The sequence below is a fragment of the Pieris napi genome, chromosome 18 (assembly GCF_905475465.1).
Source record: "Pieris napi chromosome 18, ilPieNapi1.2, whole genome shotgun sequence".
Taxonomy (NCBI): Eukaryota; Metazoa; Arthropoda; class Insecta; order Lepidoptera; family Pieridae; genus Pieris; species Pieris napi.
The window spans coordinates 7,363,863-7,390,771 of record NC_062251.1 but is presented as its reverse complement, the minus strand read 5'-3'; the positions used below and the strand labels follow the sequence as shown (position 1 = coordinate 7,390,771).

At 36.1% G+C, this 26,909-nt stretch overlaps 2 protein-coding genes and 1 long non-coding RNA gene across 3 annotated transcripts; 2 read left to right on the top strand and 1 right to left on the bottom strand.

The window, feature by feature from the left end:
• Positions 1-218: 218 nt before the first annotated feature.
• On the top strand, positions 219-3,066 carry LOC125058219. Its single transcript, XM_047662263.1, has 2 exons — positions 219-662; positions 1,974-3,066. The coding sequence occupies exons 1-2, from the start codon at positions 491-493 to the stop codon at positions 2,648-2,650; spliced, it is 849 nt and encodes a 282-aa protein (XP_047518219.1). The 5' UTR covers positions 219-490; the 3' UTR covers positions 2,651-3,066.
• Positions 660-3,416, bottom strand: LOC125058202 (protein ALP1-like). Its single transcript, XM_047662241.1, has 2 exons — positions 3,064-3,416; positions 660-1,898 (listed from the first exon to the last, which is right to left on the bottom strand). The coding sequence occupies exons 1-2, from the start codon at positions 3,414-3,416 to the stop codon at positions 1,022-1,024; spliced, it is 1,230 nt and encodes a 409-aa protein (XP_047518197.1). The 3' UTR covers positions 660-1,021.
• A 19,152-nt stretch (positions 3,417-22,568) lies between these two features.
• Positions 22,569-25,722, top strand: LOC125058236. Its single transcript, XR_007118351.1, has 2 exons — positions 22,569-22,695; positions 22,778-25,722. It is a non-coding gene; the product is annotated as an uncharacterized LOC125058236 (long non-coding RNA).
• The last annotated feature ends 1,187 nt before the right edge of the window (positions 25,723-26,909 follow it).

Sequence of the window (26,909 nt, the reverse complement as noted above, 5' to 3'; positions counted from 1 at the left end):
GCGCAAAAAAGTTGATCTCCACAACCTACGATCGTCAGTACGTAATTCAACAGTGATTTTTTCAACAATAAAGTGAAAAAATTAATCCTAACCAATAACAAAATGAATTTTGCAATATCACTAGAATGACACATCAATATCGATTAAGGTAATAACGCCATCTAGAGGATTTACTGAAAACTAGCTTAGCTCGAGGTAGCCAGCCGTCAGCAGTCTCTAAGGCCTCCTACGCACTGGCGACCATGGTCGCCGCGACCTAGCCGCGGCGGCCAGTGAATTCTGGACTTTATATGGCAATCGCTATAGCCCCTACGCACTTAGCGGCCAGCGACCAGCGGCCACCGTTGGCCGCGGCGTCCAATTTGATGCCACGCGACCAGCGACCAATCGTGGCCGTCGAGAACATCACTTCTGTATTAAAATTCATCAGTGCTACCGCATCGGCCGCGGCGACCAGACGTGTAGCTAGCTACAGAGTGATTATTTTACAATGGCCAATTTCGACACGGAAAGGTTCATAATTGAAGTTGAAAATAGAAGAGGTTTATGGGATTTAGCATCAAATGATTACTCCAATAAAGATGTTAAGCGGCAGTTGTGGCTTGAAGTGGTCGATATATTTGGCGGTGAATCCATGGAAGATAAAGAAAAGGCAGAACTTGGTTAGTATTTTATTTTATTATGCCTAAGTAAATTAATAATGCGATGAACTACAATAAACGCAGCAGGTGCTGTAGTAGCATTCGACACGTATATGTGACATGAGTGATTTTTTTTTAAAGTTGTTCCGTTCATTCAAAATCTAAGAAATTTTAGCAAATAGGTAATTGTCAAAAGTATAACTATTTTATTTCTACTATTTTTCGCTTTGCACATGAGTTTTGACAATTATTTGCTAAAATTTCCCAGGTTTTCGTAATGATTGGAATAACTTTTTAAAAAGATTACTCATACCGCATGTGCGTTCGACGCCATTTTGTTTACGGCGCGCAATGGCGGCTCGCGGCGAGCACCCATATATTTACAAATTGTGCCAGGGCAAGCGACCATCGGTACTGAAGTAGTTTGCGAATATATCTCGATATTCGGTTGATGTTCTATTTGCTCTATTAGGTAAACATGCAGGTATTTCTAATAAAGCCTCTGGTACAGTTAACGTGTCCTTGAAATCATATCCGTCTCTTTCTCGCACAAAATTATGAAGCACACATAGAGCTTTTATAATCACAACTGCAAATTCTTTCTTGACGTTTAGGGGTCGGTGAAGAATCTGCCATTTATTGGCTAATATTCCAAATGTACATTCAATATAGCGGCGGGCACGGGATAGTCGATAATTAAAATTAGTCTTTACATTATTCAAGTTTCTCCCAGCATACGGTCGCATCATATGTTCCGATAGTGAAAACGCCTCATCACCCACTAAAACGAACGGCATTGATTGGCCATTTTCTTTGATGGGGTTATTGCTCGGAATATCGAGATCATTATTTAAAAGCCTATGATAAAATACAGAGTCTTTGTAAATTGACGAATCACTGCATTTGCCGTATGCTCCAATATCTACGTAAAGAAATTTATAATTTACATCACATATTGCAAGTAACACGATTGAAAAATAATTCTTGTAATTGTAATAAAGAGATCCCGAATGTTGTGGTTTGATAACTCTAATGTGCTTGCCGTCGATGGCTCCGATGCAATTAGGAAATTGGGCGTATTTTTGAAAACCTTCAGCCGTTTGAATCCACTTATCTCTGGTCAATTGTGGCATCACAATTGGTTTTAATATCTCCCATATTGCTTCACAAACATCAAATACTATTTCCGATACTGTAGGAAGCCCTATACGGTATTCATGACTTATATGAGATAAAGAACACCCAGTAGCCAAATACCTGAAAATAAAATTCACATTAATAAACATAATATTAGTTTTGTAATATGTACTACATTTATTTATTGATTTACAGGCATTACTCTCCAAAAAAGATGGAAAAACCTTAGAGACTGTTTCACAAGAGAGCTGCGCCGTCTTAAAGATGTCAAAAGTGGTTCTGCTGCAAAACGTAAATCACAATACACCTATTTCAACCAATTACTGTTTTTGAAATCAGTGCTGGACACAAACGCAACAGAAAATAGTCTCGAAGAGGCAAGTCAAGAAAATGAAAGTGCAAGATCTTCTGATCTTGAGACTCAACAGTCTGCATCAAAGTCGCTTAGAACAAAAAGGAAGAAAAAAATACCAAACGAAGAATCCGATACAGACCCTCTAATTTCAGTTCTGCATAAGACCATAGCGACTACACAGAATGATTCAAATTGTGACAGACTGTTTCTTTTATCCCTCCTCGAAAGATTTCAAACAATCCCTGCTGCAATGAAGACCAAAGCGAAAATGGAAATCATGGAAATTATAGAAAAATACCAACCGAACTGTACACCTACAACAGCGCGCATAAACTATTCAAGTAATTTCAATACTCTTAACGACCAAGAATATGACCCGCATCGACCGAGTTATTCAGGTTATTCTACTACCAACAGGATATCAGATGATTCAAATTACAGCGATACTCATACTCATTATTCTGATATTTCTCAAAATTCAGAAATGATAGACCTATTTCCCAAATTGAATGATTAATTGTTCACAATTGCCATTTTTTAAGTTATGAAAATACAAATAATTTGATTATCTACTTCAGTTTTTTAATATTTAAAAACATGTTATAAGCAAGCCCTTTTCCTCTCCTTTTCAAAGTCGTAAAGTAGAATACTACTGAACAATAGTTCATAAATTTTTTAAAGTGGCAAAACCTTGGTCAATGAATTATACAGGTTGTTGTGAAAAACGCAACAGTGGTGGTTTAGGGTGATTCAGAATCAAGTCTTGTATAATTCAAATTTACAAAAAAATCCGTTTAGCAGTTTAAGTAAAAAAAAGGCCCTATCACATTATTTTTATTTTTCCTGTACACAATACTCCATTCCGAAACATCCTTTAAAATATATCACGTATTTTTTAAACATTCTGTATTTAAAAAAGAAAAAGCTTACCTTATTGTTATTACTAATTTTTCTTCTGCTGGAATGCATTTCCGATAGTTGTTACCAGTTCCAGTAATTTTTGGTTTTATTGTATCCAGTAACAGGTTAAAAGTATTCGTTGACATTCTCATGTAATTAAAGAATCTCTTCTCATACATTTTTAAATCCAAAAAATAAGTATAATATAATCCTTTAGTCTTTCTCTCGCAAAGTAATGGATGCACCCAAAACTGTCTTTTACGTGAAATCTTCCGTTTTCGTTTTCGTAGTAAATACACAAGCACAGTTAGCGTGATTATCTTCTGCACGTCCATCTTGACACATCCTTGGAAGTCGACTGCAAATTTTTCGGCCGTCCACATGTCGCGCTTGCCTACGCACCGGCGACCATGGCCGCGGCGGCCTGGCCGCGTCTATGGTCGCCAGTGCGTAGGCAGCCTAAGTTATCGTTCCGCGTACAGTACCTAACCAAACCAATAGAGGGCAGCACAAGTATCATAACAAAAGTATTTTCTTATTAGTCGAAAACATAATAACGTGCAAATCATGGAAGAAGTAATGAATATGCTCCAAAAAATACAAAGCGAACTTAACGAACAAAAAATGACTATTGTTCAAGCAGCAGATACATCGCAACAAGTTACGCATAACATAAATCTCAAACTAGAAGAAAAATTCAAAATAATGGAAAAAAAATACAATAACCTTGAAAACCAGGAGAAAAGATTATACTTCCTGGAGAAGCAATCAAGCAATCTGTCTGTTGTATATTCGGCTTAGCGGAGACGGAAACATCTTATGAAAACTCAGAAGAAAACATAAAAAGTTTCATAAAACGCTACTTTTCTATAGAGCTAGAGAGCAGTGAAATACAAGAAATTAGGAGAATAGGGAAGAAAGGAGAAAAAACCCGACCGATTACTGTAACATTCACTACACTACGCTACAGGAGCAGGTCCGCGTCGCGTAAAATAAGGACTCCAGGGGATCCAGAGTGGCTCTGCAGGTTCCACTATCGCTGGAGGAAGAACGCGAGGAGGTGCGAGGAACCTTGCGATTTGAAGAACTACAATCTAATGTTAAAAATCGACTACAACAATATTCATGTAAAATGTCATTTACCATTGATGGATGGACGTCCATTGCTGGTAGGAGTTTCTACGGGATCACTATTAATTATATAGACAATGAATGGAAGTATCGATATGTAGTCCATGATTTTATACCATCGCGCGGTCGACATACTGAGTTAGATATTGCAACGATTTTCCAGGAATGTTTATTGGAATATGACATAATTGATAAAATACAGGGTATCACGGTTGACAACGCAACTGCAAATACCAAATTTATGTATGAACTTGGCTAACAACTGCTGCATTTTGATTCAGACAATCAACATTTCCGGTGCTTTGCTCACATTTTGAACCTTGGTGTACAAGATTTACTAAAGACCTTAGCATTACACAGTGAAACTGACAATAAAGAACAAGAATAGCAGTATGAAGACTATGAAGACGAAACACTTTATGAGGCTACGACTACTAGAAATGAGAATGGAAGGTTCATTGTTACATTACCATTTAAAAATAAGGATCCAGAATGTCAGTATGGACAATCTAAGGATATTGCAATGAAAAGATTGGGTGTCGTTAGAAAGAAGATTATCTAATAATTTTTGGTTACGTGAAGAATATACAAAAGTGATTGAAGAATATTTGACACTTGGCCACATGTCTCGAGTTGCAGAAGATGATGTGGATAACAGTACTGCATTGTATCTTCCTGACCATGCAGTGGTGAGAGAAGATAAGGAAACCACTAAAATGCGCGTGGTTTTCGATGCATCTAGTAAGGGTATGAATGATGTTTCGCTAAATGACGATCTTATGGTTGGACCGAAAATCCAGCAAGATTTAAGACATATTTTAATGAGGTGGCGAACTCATCGAATTAGTATTGTTGCTGATTTAGTTAAGATGTATAGACAAGTATTAATTAATTCTGCGCAAACTAATTTTCAGGGGATTTTATGGAGGCCACATCCAGACATGCCTGTGGAACATTATAAGTTACTTACGCTAACTTATGGAACAGCTTGTGCTCCGTACCTAGCTGTAAAGACTTTACAGCGATTGGCAGATGAAGAGAAGAGGAAGTTTCCAGTGGCAGCGTCTAGACGTTAGCATTACACAGTGAAACTGACAATAAAGAACAAGAACAGCCGTAAGAAGACTATGAAGACGAAACTGAGGAAGATGAAGAATATGCGCCAAATTTACTCACGTACAGGTATTACAAAATTACGCAGTACTTCCAGTAAAATAAAAAGAAGCGAGATATTAAAGAGGAAGTCCCAGTCTGCTTGTGAAGCAGTTGGCGTGCCATCAAATCTGAATCCTATACTCGACTGTCCAACAAGATGGAATTCCACACATGATATGATTGGATTTGGTTTAAAAGTGAGAACTGTCATTAACATATTATGCGTTTCAGTTACCGAATTGTATGATTTTCAAATCACAGAAACAGAAAAAGTTTTTAATAAACTTTAAACTTTTATCAACGAAACTTGGTGGAGAAAATTATGTTACATTTCCGCTAGTCATTGTATCATGCAATCTATTGCTTGATAAAATTGAATCCATGGTAAAACAATTAGATGAGAAACCTAATCGAACTGAAGTGGATGAAAGGCTAATTTTAGGTTTCCAAGCAGCCCGAGATAAAATGCTTAAACATTATAAGAAGAGCAACTGGATTAACTGTACCACCACTTTAATTCTAGACCCAAGACACAAAGCTCAAACTTTTGATATAACATTATGGGGGCAGCAAATTAAAACAGAAAGCCTGCGCAAATTTAATGAATTTTATAAAGAATTATAATTTTATAATATTTAAATTAAAGAAAAAAAGAAATTTTATAATTTCTCGCCACGATGGCAAACAAACAAAAGTGAATTAGACACACAAATGGAAGTTAAAGACGGAGAGGCTCGCAGTACGAGCGGACCACGGAAGCAGAAAGCTCGCGTTTTCTCAAAGAGATTTAAGGGTTTGGAAAATGCTACAGCGCCACCACTGCCACCGAGAGATCCGAATAGTACCGGACCTAAGCCTACAAGGCTCTCAACCGTCGCGACAAAACCCAAGAACGAACCCATGTTTAGTGACATAGATATGATGGGGTTCCCAGGGGTAGCACCGTACTGTCGGACCAATGAGTTCGCAATAACAGCAGAAGGATTTATTCCTCTATGCGAAAGACATCATTGTTAGTGGGTAGGGCGCCACTTAGTCACGCAGTGTATCGGTTCCGCGCTAAATAGTGAATTAAATTTATAAACAGGTGTAATTCGGCATAAAAACTAAGTGCAGTGAAATCTTAATAAAGGAATTGAAACTTATATTGTGGACACAGCACCAAAACAGCGATTAATCATCTAAATACAAGCAAAACAGGGAAGTGAAAAATCGGTATTACTGTTCTGCCAGTGACTTCTATGCGCAAAAAAGTTGATCTCCACAACCTACGATCGTCAGTACGTAATTCAACAGTGATTTTTTCAACAATAAAGTGAAAAAATTAATCCTAACCAATAACAAAATGAATTTTGCAATATCACTAGAATGACACATCAATATCGATTAAGGTAATAACGCCATCTAGAGGATTTACTGAAAACTAGCTTAGCTCGAGGTAGCCAGCCGTCAGCAGTCTCTAAGTTATCGTTCCGCGTACAGTACCTAACCAAACCAATAGAGGGCAGCACAAGTATCATAACAAAAGTATTTTCTTATTAGTCGAAAACATAATAACGTGCAAATCATGGAAGAAGTAATGAATATGCTCCAAAAAATACAAAGCGAACTTAACGAACAAAAAATGACTATTGTTCAAGCAGCAGATACATCGCAACAAGTTACGCATAACATAAATCTCAAACTAGAAGAAAAATTCAAAATAATGGAAAAAAAATACAATAACCTTGAAAACCAGGAGAAAAGATTATACTTCCTGGAGAAGCAATCAAGCAATCTGTCTATTGTATATTCGGCTTAGCGGAGACGGAAACATCTTATGAAAACTCAGAAGAAAACATAAAAAGTTTCATAAAACGCTACTTTTCTATAGAGCTAGAGAGCAGTGAAATACAAGAAATTAGGAGAATAGGGAAGAAAGGAGAAAAAACCCGACCGATTACTGTAACATTCACTACACTACGCTACAGGAGCAGGTCCGCGTCGCGTAAAATAAGGACTCCAGGGGATCCAGAGTGGCTCTGCAGGTTCCACTATCGCTGGAGGAAGAACGCGAGGAGGTGCGAGGAACCTTGTGCCTGGCGTCAAGACGCGGGAAACTAGAACCAGTATATCCACAGGCGGTGGACGGATGTACTCAGGGACAGGTAGACATTAATCACCGTTTGTTAGTTAGGGATAGTTTATCGAAGTTTATTTTCCTGATAGACACTCCTGTGTCTATCAGGAATCCTAATATTTCGGTAATCCCGAAATGGTGTGTTAAACAACGCACACTAATTAAGCGCGATTTTAAATTATACGCGGCTAATGATAGCGAGATAAAGACATACGGCATATGTTATTTAGCAATAACTTTTGGTCTTAGAAGAGATTTAAAATGGCCGTTCATAGTGTGCGATGTTAAGCAACCAATAATCGGGGCAGATTTTCACAGATCAAACCGGTCGTTTGGACATGTTACAAGGGGCATTGTGGTGCGCAATAATGTTGAAGTCGACGAGAGGATTCTGGCGCTTTTTAAAGAAGACCCGACTAGAAGTATCAGAGACGTAGCTTCATTGCTAGAAATATCGACATGGAAAGTGTGGAATGTACTTCGTCAAAACAATAAATATGCCTTTCACTACACTCCTGTACAAGGTACATATTTTTTCTCATAATTCAACCCTATTCGCTCATAACAATGGTTTTATTTACAATGGAATACACTTATCTTCTTAATGCCTTTGTGAAGCAGGTATCAGTACAGGAATTTTTATTGGTTACAGGTCTTGAAAATAATGACTTTGACAACCGAGTCCGGTTTTGTCGATTTTTGCTGCATACCGACGTGGATGATCCTGACTTTTTAAAAAGTATTTTGTGGACGGATGAATCCAAATTCACAAAAGAAGGAATATTGAATTTACATAATTTACACCATTGGTCGTCAAAAGATCAGAACCCAAAAGTAAAACGACAAAGGTCCTTTCAGAGAAGATTTAGTGTCAATGTTTGGGCAGGAGTGATTGGCAATAATGTTATTGGGCCACATTATTTGCCGGATAATCTTAATGGAGATAATTATCTGTTTTTTTTACAAAATGAGTTGCTTGAATTGATGGCTGAGTTGCCCATTTTTAATGAAAACAGGCGGATAGTATTCCAACACGATGGCTGCCCAGCACACTGGAGAGTAACCGTGCGAGAACATTTGGATAATGTATTCCCAAATTCGTGGATTGGAAGAGATGGTCCTATCGCATGGCCACCACGTTCACCAGACCTAACTCCACTGGATTTTTACATCTGGGGACGAGCCAAAGCAATTGTGTATGCGACGGAGGTTGAGATAGTAAATGTTAATATAGTAAAAGTTTTTATTTATTCATTGCATACTGTTAGAATTGCGATAGTCCAGAGTAGTTTTTAAAATGATTCGAAGAACATCAGCGCTTTTAGTTTTTTTGTAATTAATGTTCAAAATTGAACTTACTTTAAAAAAAAATTTTAACACTTTGCGAGTTAATAAAAAAAAACTACATACTGCTGGCAAGTAATTTTTTATTTTTTCGATTGGTACACTTTTGTAGATTAAGTGTACTTACTGTATAATTTATTTTTTATTTACCTTTGAAAGTCAAAACTTTCAAAAAATCGACATTAATTATTCCGTTGGCCCAAGAACTCTTTGTGAGGCCTGGGATAATAAATAAAGACCCCCCCAATCCACCATTTTGATTTGGCAAACGATGCACCAAACACCCTGTATAATAATAGATTAGTCGACCTAGTTACTTATTTGTACGTTTGTGGATCAAAGAGTGTAAACTCGATAGGAGCGGTGAAGAGTATTAGTAGTAGCCAGCCGTACGCGGAATTACTTGAGCAATTCAAGGAAATCACGCGTCCACCTATTTTTAAGGAAGTGCCAGAGCATTCCGTCTTTCACAATATTGAGACAACAGGCCCGCCAGTGTATACGCGTGCAAGGAAGCTGCCACCTCACAGGTATGATTTAATTAAAAAAGAATTCCAGCTGATGCAGGAGTTAGGGATATGCAGACCATCGAGTAGTCCGTGGGCCAGTCCACTACATGTAGTGCCTAAAAAGAACGGTGACATTCGACCTTGCGGGGTTTAGTTATAATTAGAGGTGTAATTATTGTCTATATAGAAATTTCGCAATTGTATTTGTAATATTGTCTACGTATCATTATTTCATAATTCCACTTGCACGTCGATCAATCAGACGCCCTATAACCGCCATGTAAGTCAGAGGACAATAAAGCTAGTGAATTCTATTTCGGTTTTCATTCGGTGTACCTCAAACACTAAAACAGTAAAAACTGAGCGATACATAGCCATGTTACGCAATTTCTTTTTTCATGGTTTCAACAAGATGGCGCCACATGTCATACATCAAACCAGAGTTTGGCAGTCGTAAAGGAGATGTTTACTGGAAAACTCATTTCGCGCCGAGGTAACATTTCATCACCATCTAGATGTCCGGATTTAACCCCACCAGACATTTTCCTGTGGGGATACATGAAAAGTAGAGTCTACAGCAATAATCCCACCACAATTTCCGGTGAAAGCTAACTTCCGCGGAGAAATGGCCGCTATTCCGCGATTAATCAAAATGCCGCGGATTCAATATACGGGACAAGAATACGCCAACATGCACTTCATCTATGTTGAGTGCAGGAGCAACGCTAGTGCTGCTGCAGCCCTTAGAGAAAGATATCCTAATGCGCGTCATCCAGATTACCGTGTATTCGTGGGAGTCCACAGATGTTATTCGAAGGCAGAATACCTGGCAGTGGCATTGGTGGTACGAGCTCCGGAAGACAAGCGAATATCAATACTCAAGACATTGTGCTTGACGAAATACAGCAAGACACTTCGACCTCTGTAAGAACAACATCACGGCGTACTGGAATCCCGAAAACGACCGTGCACCGTCTACTGAATATAAATAAATATCATCCTTACCATATTAGACGCGTCCAAGCTCTGCAACCGAGAGATTACAATGCAAGATTGTTTTTTTGTCGACAAATGCTTGCAAAAATAGAAGATCCACAATTCTTTGGAAAAATTCGATGGAACGACGAATCTACTTTAAAAAAAGAAGGATACTTTAATTTGCATAATCTGCACAGCTGGCAACTCTCGAATCCAAATTTAATGCGAGAAGAGAGGTCGCAATACCAGTTCAAAGTAAATTATTGGACTGGTATATTAAACGGGATAATTATTGGTCCTTTCGAACTGCCGGGAAATTTATCTTCTCATAGTTACTTAAATTTTTTGCAAAATGATCTCCCGAATTTAATGGAAGAAGTGCCTGAGGAGGTAAGGGAATCCCATTGGCTACAGAATGATAGCTGCCCTGCACATTATGGCACAAACGTCCGTGCTTATTTAAATGCCACGTATCCAAATAAATGGATTGGTCGTTTGGGTCCCATTTTGTGGCCTCCTCGATCCCCGGATTTAAACCCACTGGACTTTTTTTACTGGGGTTGTCTAAAGGAACAAGTGTACTCTAAAAAAAAATTAAATTTGGAGGAATTACGCAGCCGTATTCAAGAAAGCGTTTCAAAAATAAATGAACGACGCTCCGCACGTTATCTTAGAAGAGCCTTTATAAGAAGATGTCGAGCGTGTATTAGAGTCGGTGGCAGATAATAGTGACGGAGAAGATGACTTACAATTAGACTAAGAAGACCAGCAGTTCATAGCTCAAGATGAGGAAATGGAACCGATGTTTTTCAAATTGAAGATTCTGTTCAAGAACCGACAAATCAAACCTCATAACCCACTGTTCAGATACTTCAGAGACTATTCCTATTTTAAACTGGAGAAATAACTCATACGCATTCAATGAAAGTGAGTATGATTTTGGGCGCATAAATACATTATCTGACCGGCATGGCATGTTGTTGGCAATGGACATTTTCATGGAGGTGACACAAATGGATCAGTTAGTGTCTAATATCATAATAAAAGAAAGTGTCAAATACGCATAACAAAATGGAAGACCTTTTACAGTCAGCTTGGATGAAATGAAGGCATTTTTGGGCATGAATTATGTCATAAGATATCATATTTTACCAACTCTTGGGAATTACTGGTCGACTGATGAAGACATGGGTGGCAGTGCCTTTCCTTGCTAATGTTATCAACAACAACCAATAGACACAAGCTCGCTGTTGAATAAGAGCTCAGTGCGTGACCGCACTATATTTAACAACAGCAGGGTACAAGGGGCATTGTGGTGCGCCATAATGTTGAAGTCGACGAGAGGATTCTGGCGCTTTTTGAAGAAGACCCGACTAGAAGTATCAGAGACGTATAACTCGTGCGCGATAAGTTGGGACCTTCTAGGAATGCGGCTCCCCGCCCGCTTCCCCTGCACTTCCCCGATGGCGCCCGTATTGTACTGTTCGCATCGCAAGTTTTTTACTAGGATTTTTAGTCTCGTTCTGGCTTACGTCACGTAACGACGCGCTCTGAAATCCTTAAGTTTCGTTTGTGTTATTATTTTGTTGTTGTAGTTTTTGTTGTTATAGTTCTTGTTAAGTTTTTTTGTTATCATTATGAAGGGTAAACCTTTACAAAGCGGAGAAAGAAACCTCGTGCTAAAAGTGTTAGAGTTTTTTGAAAACGGAACCAACAGTTTTTTGTACCTGTTGACCAGGTAGTAAAAAGAACATGTATGGCAACGGGAATATCGAAAACCACGTTGATGAGAATAAAAAACAAAGCCAAAAATCATTGTACATTTATCTGATACCGCTTCATCAAGTGAAGATTATAGTGAGACTGAGGACGAAGAACAACCTCTAGAAGGCATAAATCCACTTAGTAGTGACGAAGATTAGATATTGTAAATAATAGATACGAGTAAAATAAATGTATAAACTTAAATATTGTATTTTTATTCATTACAAAACGTTACAAGCCGTCGGAAATATCTGCGAACCTCGCTGGAATGCGCTTCCCCTGGCGCTTCCCCGCACCCCGCCCCGTTTTCGCCTATCCAGTACCGTTGCCAACGCAATCGCCGACGCACGTGTATTATTCTTGCTTTCGTAATCGCATTTTAGTGTTTATTGTTTCTCTGTTTGGTGAAATATTACATAAACTACCTATTTAGTGCTGTATGTAAGATGGGTAGGACTATACATAGTGCAGAGCGGAATTTAGTGCTCAAAGTAATCCAATTCTTTGAAAATGAAAAAAAACACGGCTCTTTCACTGTGCCGGTTGAACAAGCAACAAAAAGGGCTTGTGCTGCAACTGGTTTATCTAAAACGACAATAATGACAATAAAACGTGAAGCAAAAAAAATACAAACAGAAACAGCGCGAGCAGCGAATGTTCAGGAAGACATGACGTCCTTCGAAGATGGTGAGCATCCACAACCTAGTACTTCAGCTTCAGTTGCCACGGACACTATCAAGCTCTCGACACCAGGGAAAAAGCGTAAAAAATACAAAAAGAAAATAGATCTAGATAATTTTGATTTATGTGCGATACGCTCTTTGGTTGAAAGTTTTTATACCACAAGAAAAGAAATACCTACTTTAAAAAAGATTCTTACAATAGCAAAACGGGAGCTCAACTTTCCCGGCCAAAAAGACGCCCTAAGAAACTTACTAATAAATGATTTGGGGTACAGCTTTAAAAAATGTAAACGAAAACGCGATTTTTTGGTGCAAAGACCTGAAATAGCAGCCTGGAGAGCAAAATATTTAAGGCGACTGAAAGAAAATGACGAACGTGGTGCCGAAAAAAAACCAGTTACATTTATCGACGAAACCTGGATACATTCACACTATACTGTCTCAAAATGTTGGCAAAATAGTAGTGATTCCAGTGTCCGAATAAATCACTCTCCTGGTCAGCGCTGGATTGTGGTACACGCAGGTAATGAGAACGGTTTCATACAAGGAGCCGAGCTCCTATATAAGTGTAAATCAACAACCGGTGATTACCATGACGAAATGGATGCGTCCAATTTTACCAAATGGATTAAAGAGAAATTGATACCGAACCTTCCACCCAACGGAATAATTGTCATGGACAACGCGCCCTATCACAGTAAGCAGGCAAATAAGCCGCCAAATTTCAGTGCACGTAAAAACGAAATGCAAACATGGCTGCAAGAACACAACATCGAATTTGATGACAAAATGACTAAAAGAGAACTGTATATGTTGATTCAAAGAAATAAACCTGATAAGGTATATTTCATCGATGAAATATTTAGAGCTCATGGACATGAGGTATTACGTCTGCCACCCTACCACTGTGATCTCAACCCTATTGAGTATGTTTGGAATTTGATGAAACAAAGGGTGGCAGACAAAAATATTGACCAATCAGAAAAAGATATAGAAAGGTTAACAAAGGCAGCGATCCAAAGTATAACCCCGGAAGATTGGAAAAAAGAATGCAACCATGTTGATCGCTTAAGAGATAAGTTTTGGCATAATGACAGATTATATGAACATGAAGAACGCGAATTAATAATTTCATTAGGAGGAGAAGACAGTGACAGCGAAACCGAAGACAACATTTTGAGTGATAATATAGAAGATGACGAAAACGACAGCGCTACCATGTCTGGTGTCGAGGCTTTTCTAGAATAGTTTCGCCACTTTCTCTTCCTCTCTACTTTTTCTTTGTATTATTTGTAAATTTGTAAATAATTTGAATTTTAAATAATGTAAATAATAAGTATTTGTAAATTTCAAGTAGGTACGAGTATCAATAAAAATAAGTACACAAATAAAATATTTTTTATTTTTACATCTTCAATTTTTTTGCTATCTCTCCAGTTTGTATGACGTCATTAAGCCAGGTTCGCAGATATTTCCGACGACTTGTACCTTCCTCCACTTTCTGTGATACATTATTAAATAGTATTCAAATAGTGTAAAAAAAAATAAAGATTATATAAAAAGCAGCATCATCCCTGAGTAACATAATAAATTAGGTTAAAAAAAACTAGGACGAAGCCGCGGCGTCGTGTTCGCTTTTTTGCGGACGGTACTAACACGCCACTGTGACGTCACCGCGCGCAGGTCCCAACTTATCGCGCACGAGTTGTAGCTTCATTGTTAGAAATATCGACATGGAAAGTGTGGAATGTACTTCGTCAAAACAATAAATATGCCTTTCACTACACTCCTGTACAAGGTACATATTTTTTCTCATAATTCAACCCTATTCGCTCATAACAATGGTTTTATTTACAATGGAATACACTTATCTTCTTAATGCTTTTGTGAAGCAGGTATCAGTACAGGAATTTTTATTGGTTACAGGTCTTGAAAACAATGACTTTGACAACCGAGTCCGGTTTTGTCGATTTTTGCTGCATACCGACGTGGGTGATCCTGACTTTTTAAAAAGTATTTTGTGGTCGGATGAATCCAAATTCACAAAAGAAGGAATATTGAATTTACATAATTTACACCATTGGTCGTCAAAAGATCAGAACCCAAAAGTAAAACGACAAAGGTCCTTTCAGAGAAGATTTAGTGTCAATGTTTGGGCAGGAGTGATTGGCAATAATGTTATTGGGCCACATTATTTGCCGGATAATCTTAATGGAGATAATTATCTGTTTTTTTTACAAAATGAGTTGCTTGAATTGATGGCTGAGTTGCCCATTTTTAATGAAAACAGGCAGTATTCCAACACGATGGCTGCCCAGCACACTGGAGAGTAACCGTGCGAGAACATTTGGATAATGTATTCCCAAATTCGTGGATTGGAAGAGATGGTCCTATCGCATAGCCACCACGTTCACCAGACCTAACTCCACTGGATTTTTACGTCTGGGGACGAGCCAAAGCAATTGTGTATGCGACGGAGGTTGAGACAAGGGAGGAGTTAATCCAGAGAATAGAAGATGCTTTTGTCACTATCCGGCAAGAAATGAATCTTCATACGACAACCGTCGAAGTCAGAGATAGGTGTCGCGCGTGCATTCGCAATAGGGGACAACAATTTGAGCAAGATTTGTAATAAGGAAAAAATAATAAAAATGATTTTAATTACATTTTCTTTGTTTTTTAATTTGGTTATGTAAATCTACAAAATTTTACGTTATTTTTCAAAGTGATCAGACCCTTATTCATAAAATTGAAACATACATACAAAACATGATGACTTCCATTTTGAGATGCTTTATGAAGATAGATTATATAAAAACTACTCCGCTTTAGTCAATAGATCCAAGTTCAAGAATGCAATTCGTTCCTATACAAAACATGTAAGCACCTGGGCACAAAAGTAGCAATGAAATTGGAATCATTAAAAGATGATGTTCGAATGAGACCCAAAATTTTAGAATTCTTTAACAGAAATGATGTCAATCAAGCTGAGTAGCCAATTTCTGTAAAGACTGCCCGTACAAGATAATTTTTTGCAGGATTTGTCGTTCATCGATCCCCAAAAAACTGTGTAAGGTGAATTACGTACTGAATTACGTCTGATAAGAATACTCCATAGGTTTCTTAACTTAGTTGCAACAGAAAACATGCAAATTGTTGTTGATAAGGGAATTAAAATTAAGTGTTTCCGTGTCTAATTCATTGTCAACTTCAAGTTCGACGTCTGAAACTTTTATGGTGAATAAATTTTAGAGTAAAGTCAGCCAAATCTGTGATGCAAATAGCAAACCAAAGTATGGCATTTTGTCCCGATCTGTGAAGCAAATAACGACACTACCTTTGTCAAACGCTAAAGTAGAAAGAATATTTTCCGCTATTAATAGGATTAAAAATCAAGATCGATTTAATAATAAGAATGTTGCTTCAATAATGCATGGAAAAGAGGGACTACGACAGTTGGAAGGATGATGTAGCAGATTTGATCCTGACAGAAGATGATCAAGTTAATGTACTCAAAACCGCTTTATGACTATGTTACCCAACATAAAGACGAAGAATCTTAACTTTAAGTTTCATTTTATTATTATTTTTATGAATAATATATTTATTGAAAATTTAATTTAAAAAACTTGGTTTCATTAATTAATCGTGCTTTCTTTGTTATTTTTATTATTTTATCCTTGAATCAAGTGTGAGACAATCACTGGATAAACTGGCGGCTATCAGGGACTTCTGCAATTTGATGAATGACAATTTTCAAAAATGTTATAGTATGTCTGAGAATGTTACTATTGATGAGCAGTTACCTGCGTTCCGAGGAAGATTCTGTGGCGTCGTATATATGCCTAGCAAACCCACCAAATATGGGATCAAACATTTTGCTCTCGTGGACTCCGCAACATACTATCTCCAAAGATTTGAAGTTTACGTTGAAGTGCAACCTGATGGACCATTCAAACTACCCTCTGATACCAAAAGTCTAGTAAAACGATTGATAGAACCTATTTCCGGGACTGGAAGAAATGTTACCATGGACAACTGGTTCACTAGTGTCCCACTGGCCAAATCGCTTTTAGATGAACATACGCTTACCATGGTGGGCACACTGAGAAAAAACAAGCCCGAAATACCAAAGTGTTTCTTACCGGAAAAAAAACGAGAGACGACTTCTAGCATATTTGGTTTCCAAAAAGATATGACTTTGTGCTCATATGTGCCGAAACCAAGAAAAGCAGTTCTGCTTTTATCGACAATGCATCACGATGATAATGTTGAGGGTGAGAAAAGAAAGCCCGAAATTATTCATTTTTATAATAAAACGAATGGGGGAGTTGATACGAACGACCAAATTTGCGCCACTTATAATGTAGGAAGACGTACCAAAAGATGGCCGATGGTGATATTTTTTCATATTTTCAATATCACAGGTATCAATTCCTATGTAATATACAAATCTAAAATTGACTCCAATATATCCCGAAGACTATTTATAAAACTACTGGCTGTTGATTTAGTCAAACCTCACCAAATATCAAGAGCCAGCATACCCACACTACCACGACCGCTGCAAAAACGACTAAAAAGACAACATGAAATTCAGGACCAAGAATCTATTTCTGAAGCAGGCCGATCGCAATCATACAAAAGGTGCCATGTATGTCCAAGAAGTAAGGACAGGAAAACAAAGACTGAATGTTTTAAATGCCATAAACATGTGTGCAATGACCATATGAATATACTCTGTAAAAATTGCAACGATTAAAACTAGGATTTGTAAAAAATATTTTTCATATTCAAAAAATAAGTTGATTATATTAAAAATATGTTTAAAAGTTGATTAATATGTAAGTTAAAATGTTCTAATTAATACAAGTTCAAATCACATGTATGTATTTTATTTTATTTCCTAATCCCACGCGACCGCTTATGCAACTTTGTAGGCGCGCCCAATTAAGGGTTAAGTTGATGTTGGAGTACAAAACAATAAAATTAGTAATTTTTAAATTTCAATTTATCCCTATTATTTCTTGTTTTTTTTTTGTTAATTGGTTATGCATATTTGTCGATTTAGGGTCACCAGTTAGGACAGGATTGTGATTTTTAGAAATAAATAAATAAAATAAAAACTAACCAACCCTACACTCATATTACCCTTATAATCACAAAACCTAGTTAAATGATTCTGGGATTGATGGAGGCAGAAGTGGATAAAACCTAGTTCACCAATTATTATTAAAGGCACTAGCTGTTATAGTGACTAAAGACAATACACAGCCACTTTTCTTTTCTTGGTCAAAGTAAAGAGTTCTATGCGGATTTAAAAGATCCAAGAGGATGAAAATATACACATAGCAATAACAACAAAAGGATTTAGGTCCGGTCATCTGTCTTTGCCCAAATCTACAAATTATTTTTAAACTACAAAATGTTGTAACAAATATGGATTGACATTTCCGTTTGCTGTTTTAAAAAAAAACCAGACGATTGGAATTTACACAAAGTTATTCTCTTCTTAGTTTCAGGAGACTAAAACATTTTTTCAGACTGTTTTAGAGTAGGTAGGCATGTAGTTTTAAGACATTTTTAGTGTTGAAAACCCGTTTCTCCTCAAAACTACCCTTTGGTTATGCAACATTATAGTGACCTTTCTCAGGAGAGACCTTCACATGTTTCTGTGAGATTTGAGCCAAAATGAGATGGAGCTATAAGAGTGTGTGTGGGGGAACAAGAAAGGAAGGTTTCCTGATTCTCTTTTGCAACTAAGCATTTTCATTATTTTCAAATTAGTGTAATTCACAAAATCTGTTGTTCTCAACAGGTCCTGATTATGACTGAGTTTATAATCTCTCATCTAACACACACCCGTTAGTGGTCAACACAAGACAATAAACAAAATAATACATTAACAATCACAGACATATTTTTCTATTCGGTGAAGGGACACTGTCATTTTGGGTAATAAAACTAACTATGTGGCAGCCAAATGAACACCAAAATGCTCAGAAAGCCCAAACAACTTGCCCCTATAATTCATAAACCACTGAGACTTAAAGGAACATATGCATGAGGAAATGCAAAACATTTATCACTGCTTGTGAGTTCAGCATTGTTAAAATAATCAAGGATGATTTACTGTATGTCATGCTAAATGTTTATAATGTAAAGAGACTTTTGATCCAACCCGAATAAATACACACAGAATAAATATAAAGACAAGTGTGCACAATAACAATGGAATAACAGATTCTACCTGAACTCATATGTACAAGATCTCATTATCGGCCTCCAAATGCTATAGAGGCTGAAAGAAGTTGAAAAAATCCTTGTTTAAATTCTGCTTCTCTAGTAAAAATCAATATTAAATCTATATTTTCTTTCACCAGACGTGGTGAAGAGAAAAAGCGAAAGCCAAATAATTTGCCAAGCAAAAAAAATGTTGGTTTAAGTAAATAGTATTTTTTTAGTTACATTATCAGATTTTATTTTGAGCAAGGGTATAATTGAGATGAAATGAACACTTTTATTTGTAATGGGATATGTAGAACATGGGATACGTAATATTTTATTTTATTTTATTTATTTTTAATGGCCTGCAACTTCAAGGTTTATTTCCTAAACAAATATATATTTCAAACACAATATAAAAACAGCACTGGTATGGATAAACAAGGAAACTCAGCCTTCCGTGTATGGAACAGTATTAAATGAAAAACCAGACTTTCCTAAAGACCAAAGGAAATTATCATAGGCGGGTGAAGAATGTTTAACATGACCCTATAACAAATAACGGCATGACGCTGTGTAACAACAACAAGACAAAACATTGAGAGAATTTTCCAATCCATACCGCTTTACTAACTTTGCATCACAGCTTTTTTCGTTTTCGTTGTTAGTGATTTCATTAATTTTCCTTTGACGTGTTCACACCAATGAAATTATTTTTATTTTAACGTTAAGGTTAAGGTATAAAAATACATTCTAAGTTACTTCAAGAATCTAAAGTGCAATAAGCAAATCCCAGATATCTTATTTACTTTATAGATTAACAAATGTTTAGACTTCGACAACCGTGAATCGCGACACCGTTTGATAAAAATTATAATGGCGTCGGCGATTGGTCATTGGCGAATGCCGTAGGTATAAACTATAGAGTAATGAGTATAGACAAAAAACATAACATAGATTACCCATATCTATACAGATTATAGAAAAAAATATTAAGTAGGAAATAAGTTGCCAATCTCGTCTTTAGTTTTAAGTACTTTTAAGCATTTGATGTAATCTCTCATTGAAATTCCATATCTGATATAAATTATACAATGGATAATATTATATTCTTATTTTTAAATAGTTTTTTTTTAAATCTTTGTGATTTCAAACCGGATGCAACGGATAAAACGATAGGTAAGAGACACAAATACAAAAATGTGTAGGTCGAAGAAATAAATCTATTATTTGTTTTAATTTTTGACACTTTTAATATTTTGAAATGAAATACAGACTTTTATAGGCATATTTTATTTACGAACTTCTTTTTTGTGCCACTAAAATAAAACTTATACAGAGTCAATTAAAGTTGATTTTTAATATTATATACAGTCCTAGGTTGGGAATTAGCGCGAATCCCCTCAAGTCTCAACATCAATCCAAACGAGTTACGATACCATTCTCAACGGAGTCGGGAGTACAGACACTGTTGTATGTATAGTGAATATGTACTATATATCATTGCTGTTGTCAATTAATTTGTATTCTTTTCGTCGTAATATTTCTTCACTTCGCCGTATCTACTCTTATACTATTAGTGAATCATTGCAGTTGGATATAATGGAAATGTCTATGAAGAAAAATTAATCATACATTCAAAAATACAAAAAAGACAATCCTCAGTTCAATGGATGACTCAGTTTTGTGGCAATGATACTAAAGCTGTGTCGCTAATACCGGTCGGCCATGTTGTCGTTCGTCGATGTTATCAAGTTCGTTTGTTGTGGTAGATTTTTGTGTGTTTTTAACAAGCTGAGTGCATTTTATAGATTGTTTACAATGCCGAAAGTTGTAAAAAGTTCGGCTTGAGAAATTATATTGAAGATGAAAGAGTTCTGTGAAGCGGAACAAAAGAATCAAAGTATTTTAATACCACTAAACAATGTTCGGAAGAGAGTCGCCGATATAACAGGTACTTTTTACAGTTGCCACATAATATTTTTTTGCTGTATTGATGGGACTTTAATGTTGTAAATTCATTTTTGCGACAAAATTGAACAAATACATAACGAATGAAACTAGGTAACTGAAAAACATATATTACATAGTACATAAGCATTATAAACTTAAAGTTACTATAATTTATAATTGTTCATTATTTAATTGTAGGTGTGTCAGAGAGAACTGTAACAAGAATTACAAATGAAGGTATAACAGCGGCGAGTACTTCGAAAAAAATGCCACCCCGTGGAAGAATCGCCCGCATCCGAAATAGTATCAATATAAAAAAGAACAATTATATCTACGGCTATCGATACTAAAACAGAATCTGATTCTGTTTTTATCGTCTCTTCAGACAGTGATGTTCCTATGACCGCTGATCTAAAATTATTCAATAAAACTCTGTATAATAAATTGTAATTCTTTTCTTTACCCTATTTTCTCATCTTATCCCTGTAAGTAGGTAGAACACCGCTTAAATAAGTAAATAAAAATATACTTTTTACATAACAGAAATATTGTTTCATACTCAATTCGTATGCAGAAAATAGTATTATTTGATAAATTAAATATGCTAAATGTAAAATAGGTAAATTTTTTACTCATAAATGGCAACATTACGTCACGCGATTACTGCGCTGCGTCTGGGGGACTTCTTTCATGAAAAGGACTATACTTATCAGTTATCAGTTATCGGGGTATAGCCCAAAAAGGGGAGCTTGTTTATGCGTACAAAGAATATAATAACTAAATTTTTTAAGTTTTTCTTCATACCAAATATACTTTCATCATCTAGCGACTTTTTAATCTTCTGTCTAGCGACATTTGCTTTAATTGAGTTGACAACACTGTGAGAAGTGTAATGAACTAGTTCCAATGGACTTTGTATCCGGCTAATAAATAAATTAAAAAAAAAAATGTAATGAACTAATGACGCCTAACCTTTAAACTATGATATTTGCACGGATTCGACCACTGACAAAACAACTGATACTACCTTTGACACAACCTGATAACGATTTGACATAACTTAAAAGTTAAAACATGGATTTGAAAAGAAATTGAAATTTACGAAAGACAAATGAATATAATATATAAATAAAGGAAAAATTCTACGAAAGACAAATGAATTTAATATATATGTTAACGTAAAATTAAAAACACCGTTAGATTATAATCTATCTCGCGAGATTATAAACTGTCGAAAGATTGTGAACCTCAGCGTACTGCTTACAATTTAACGTATTATTATTCGGTAGATTGTACTACACTAACTTAGTTATCATTCAAACTTCTTTGGTCAATTACAGATTAATTTTACTTCCCAACAATTTCATATAACTACCGAATAATAATACGTTAATTTGTAAGCAGTTCGTTGAGGTTCACAATCTTTCGACAGTTTACAATCTCGCAAGATAGATTACAATCTAACGGTTTTTACAATTTTACGGTGACATATACATAAAGGAAAAATTCTACGAAAGACAAATGTATCTAATATATAAATAAAGGAAAAATTCTACGAAAGACTAGGCGGTATGGTTGAAAGACTATAGCCTGCGCCATGGGCGAAAATTAAAAAAAAAAACTAATGACGCCTAAAGTCAAGACAACTTGACATTTGACAATGCAAAAGTGTACTTGGTTACCCACTTGAATAAACATAAAGATATTTTGAGTAATGAGTTTGACAAACATGGCGGCGATTTATCTTCTGTTCTTCAGATATTGATAGCTTTGAGATATTGGGGGTCGCAACCAAGAATGTGTAAGTATTTTATACCTGAACATCAAATATTTATTATCTCTTTCCAGTTTCCATATAACATACTATTTTTATTTACTTTCAGATGCAAGATGATGCTGCAGACATTCATAGTCTAACTCAGCAATCTGGCTCTACAGTATGCCATCAAGTAGCAAGGGCAATATTAGAAAAAAGATTTGATTATTTTAAAATGCCCATGTCTGTGACCAGCTGAAAGTTAATTTGAAACTCTAGCTGAATTTTAAAATGTGGTAGGTGTCAATCAACTGTACTCATAATAAGGCTTGTTGCATGCTACAAATAGAAAGCATTTGCATCATATGTGGAATACGCTGAAGCAACATAGTGCCTGGATAATTTCCAAAGCATTGTGCTGTTTATGGAGTGTTACTGGTCTCCCTACTTGTTCAATCGTAGGGATACATCTTAGAATATGGCTGATCAACTAACTTTAGCAGCTGCTTATTTAGTACTACAAAGCCATGCAGCTAAACACCGAAAGATGAAACATTGGTGGAAATGAAGATTACTTTAGAATGACCCATGGTGTGTTTACTAACAAAAATTAAGGCAGACGATGGTGCCTTATTTATAAACTACACAGAATGTCAACTGAGGACTTTTAACATTTACTACTACTAATTACACCATATTATATTCAAAAAGACCTACTATCAAGATAGCATTTCACCAAGAATGCGCCTGCATAATCACATTAAGGTTTTTAGCCACCGGTGATTCTTACAGGTCTCTAATCTACTTATTTGAAGTATCATCTTCTACAATTTCCCTCATTGTATTAGAAGTATGTGAGGCTATTTTAAAAGTAGAATTGGAAGATCAGATTAAGGTAATAATTAGAGACCTAGTCGTTTAGTGTCGATGTAGGTTGTAAACAAAATATTTTTCCCCTTTATCAGCGTAGGTATTTAATGAGTCAACTAATACAAACTGAGATAGTATTTATTCAGTAGTAATTCATGGTTTGTTATTGAAGCCTTGACCCCATCCGGGTATATGCCTCCTCCATCTCATTCCAAACCTGTGTATCCTTTGCTTTCTCTAGCCAGTTTGTGCTTGCCACTTTGGCAATGTCGTCCATCCACCTCATTTTTGGTCTGCCCCGATGTCTGTTCCCTGGGGAGCCTCTTCATTTTGTGATTTTGAGAGTCCATCTATGGTTGTCCATCACAACACAACTAAAAAAATTGTAAGTCTTGAATAAATATTCTTTATTATATTATTATTAATTCATGGTTTGCATTTGCCTTTAAAAGTTACATCAAGGTATTCCACCAAAACAGATTGACTTTCATCATCCATATTTCTAATGGCTCATGTTGAGTAGCTAGTGCTAATGGTGATTGCTCAGGATTGTACGTTGATTGTCATATGCAGACTGAAAATTAGTATGTAAATCAATATCTGGTGTCAATGATATTGATGCCTCATGTGTAACCTGTTGATTGTCGTTTACTCCCAAGGCTGCTTTATATAATACATTACTGGTACTGTATTTAAAGACCCTTTTTTTTTCTTTTTTCTTGTTTGATCTCCATATACACCATATTGAGACGTTAATGAGGGAGTGCTAGGTGGCGATATTTGTTAATGTGCAGGCAGTGCTAGGCTGCAGATCTGCTTCAATGTTTTGGGATAAATTTCCTTGTAAACTCGTGAATGATGTAGCTGTATCAATATTGGTGTCATTCTGAAACAAAATTGGTAATTTTTTAAGGTACCAAAGGATAAGAAGAATGTTAAACAGTAAAGTGGAACTTTCCTCCCTGTATAGGATCGACTTCTCAGCTACTTGACCAAAATACTCTGGACAGGCAACTTGTTAATTAATTAAAAACATTGAAAAATAAATTCACTTTAAGTAGTTATATTCCTTCTGACTTATTACTGTCTGTGTTGTCTGCAGTTCAGCTAACACATTCTTCTTGAATGTATGAATATGAATTACACATAAAAACAAGGCCTCATGTCAGTCACTCTGTCCTCACTGCAAGCAAAAAAAAAATTTTAGCATGAGCCTCACTTGGTTTTCCTTTACCACTTGGACGCTTCGGAAGAATCTTTTTAAATGTCCCAGTTTTATACCGCCTCGTCCCTTGGTAGGTTCTGCAGATTTCTGGGGATTGGAATGTCTTTGAATGGCCCCGCCTTATTTTCCTTGTAAGTGAAATTAGATTTGGTCAATTCTTGAGAAAGGCTATTTATAGCTTTGACTCTAGTTGTAGTTTTTGGTCTTGATATTGTTTCTGGAGTCATTAACATATCATTGAAATATTTATTGGATTCATTACGCAGTACAGAGACAGTTTGAAGCGGTTGTGATCCTAAAATTTCTTTGTTGTATTTGTTTTGTTGTAACTGAGCTACTAGTATGTCATCTTCGCTATCAATGCCGCCAGAACTGTTTCAATCAGAAGCATTTAAGTAAATGAGCTGAGACTGTTTAGTGGAAATAGAAATAACATCTTTTTAACATTTTAAATCAATGGATTGATTATTTTCGGGATGCATTTCAATTTTCAACTTCAAACGCCGGTTTTCGGAAACTATTTTTTATTTCCTTAACCAATGAAAGACAAATTAATTTATCTTCTTCTTTCTTTTCTGTTACATATTTATTAAGAGCATCTATTCTTCTTTCTAAAATATTAGCAAAATGCTTATCGGCTGGGTTCAGTTTGTATATCTTTCTGGGTAAACACTGTACGACCAATCCATGAAGCAGATAATGTTCGAACTAAATTAACGAATTACTTTGTAGGTGAAGGTAAGGTAGATTGGCAAGAAAAATATATATTACTCTTAAATAAAATTATACATACGATTGTAACTTACCCTAGACGATATGGCCTTATTGTTAAAGCTATCAGTTACATCAGCGCTATCAATAACACCGAACATCGAATTATCAGCTCAAACACGGTCCAAAATAAACAGAACCAAACACAAACGAGCATAACGCGCTTCGTGATCATTTGTTTTCTGTGTTTCTCCAAAAGAAAACCTCGTTATAACGTTAAGATACGTGCGTTTATTATTTAAATAAATCTGAGCTGGAATCTTGTCTGGGAGGTGACGGCGTCCACGTTGGTGGTGGTGGTGGGGTCGGAGGCCATGATTGTAAAGGCATTGGTGTTGAGGGTGTAGCAGTGGTATATCCAGAATAAGTTGGTGCAGAATATTCGTATTGATATTGTTAGCGATTTGTTTGTAGTGGCAATGATTGATTCTGTGCTTTTTAAATGAAATTGAGCAATAATTAAATTTTTGTTGATGCCCTCGGGTACTTTTTTTAGCTTTGTGTAGCATCTATCGCCAGACCCGATACACATTGGTCTCGAAGTATCTTCTAACGTCGAGCACGATAAACACTTGCCAAAATTAGATGTTGATGTATTGTTGTTTAAGGGCCTGCAAATTAGGCCTGTGTCGGTCGGTCATTTTTCGCGACCCGGGTCAATCCTGACCGATGACACTCGTGACCGAGTCAAAAGATTCGATCGGTCACCGTTAATTGATGATTGAATACAAAACAAAAGGCGGCGACCGGCGTAGATCACATTATATGACCATCGTACAACAATATCGTATTTTACAGGAATTAAGCTGGGTACAGATTTCTGGTTAAAAAAACCTAAAAAATACGTTTAATTAAAATACAATTAACAAAAAATCAACAATATCGTATTTTATAGGAATTAAGCTGGGTACAGATTTCTGGTTAAAAAAACTTAAAAAATACGTTTAATTAAAATACAATTAACAAAAAATCAACAATATCGTATTTTATAGGAATTAAGCTGGGTACAGATTTCTGGTTAAAAAAACTTAAAAAATACGTTTAATTAAAATACAATTAACAAAAAATCAACAATATCGTATTTTATAGGAATTAAGCTGGGTACAGATTTCTGGTAAAAAACTTAAAAAAATACAATTTATTAGTTAAACAAAAAAAAATTATGCTATTTTAAATTATGGTTTAGAAATAGAACTTGAGAGGCTTTGTTCGGTTTTAATGAACTTCTCCTTGTACTAATCGTTATACCTGCTTTCGAGAAAATTCGCTCACTTGGCACCGAAGTTGCAGTAATGCACAGTCGGCGCTTCATAAGTGTGTATAAATTCGGATAAAGAAGTTTGCGCTCGTGCCACCACTTAAGCGGATCGTCACATCGTTGTAATAACGGCTC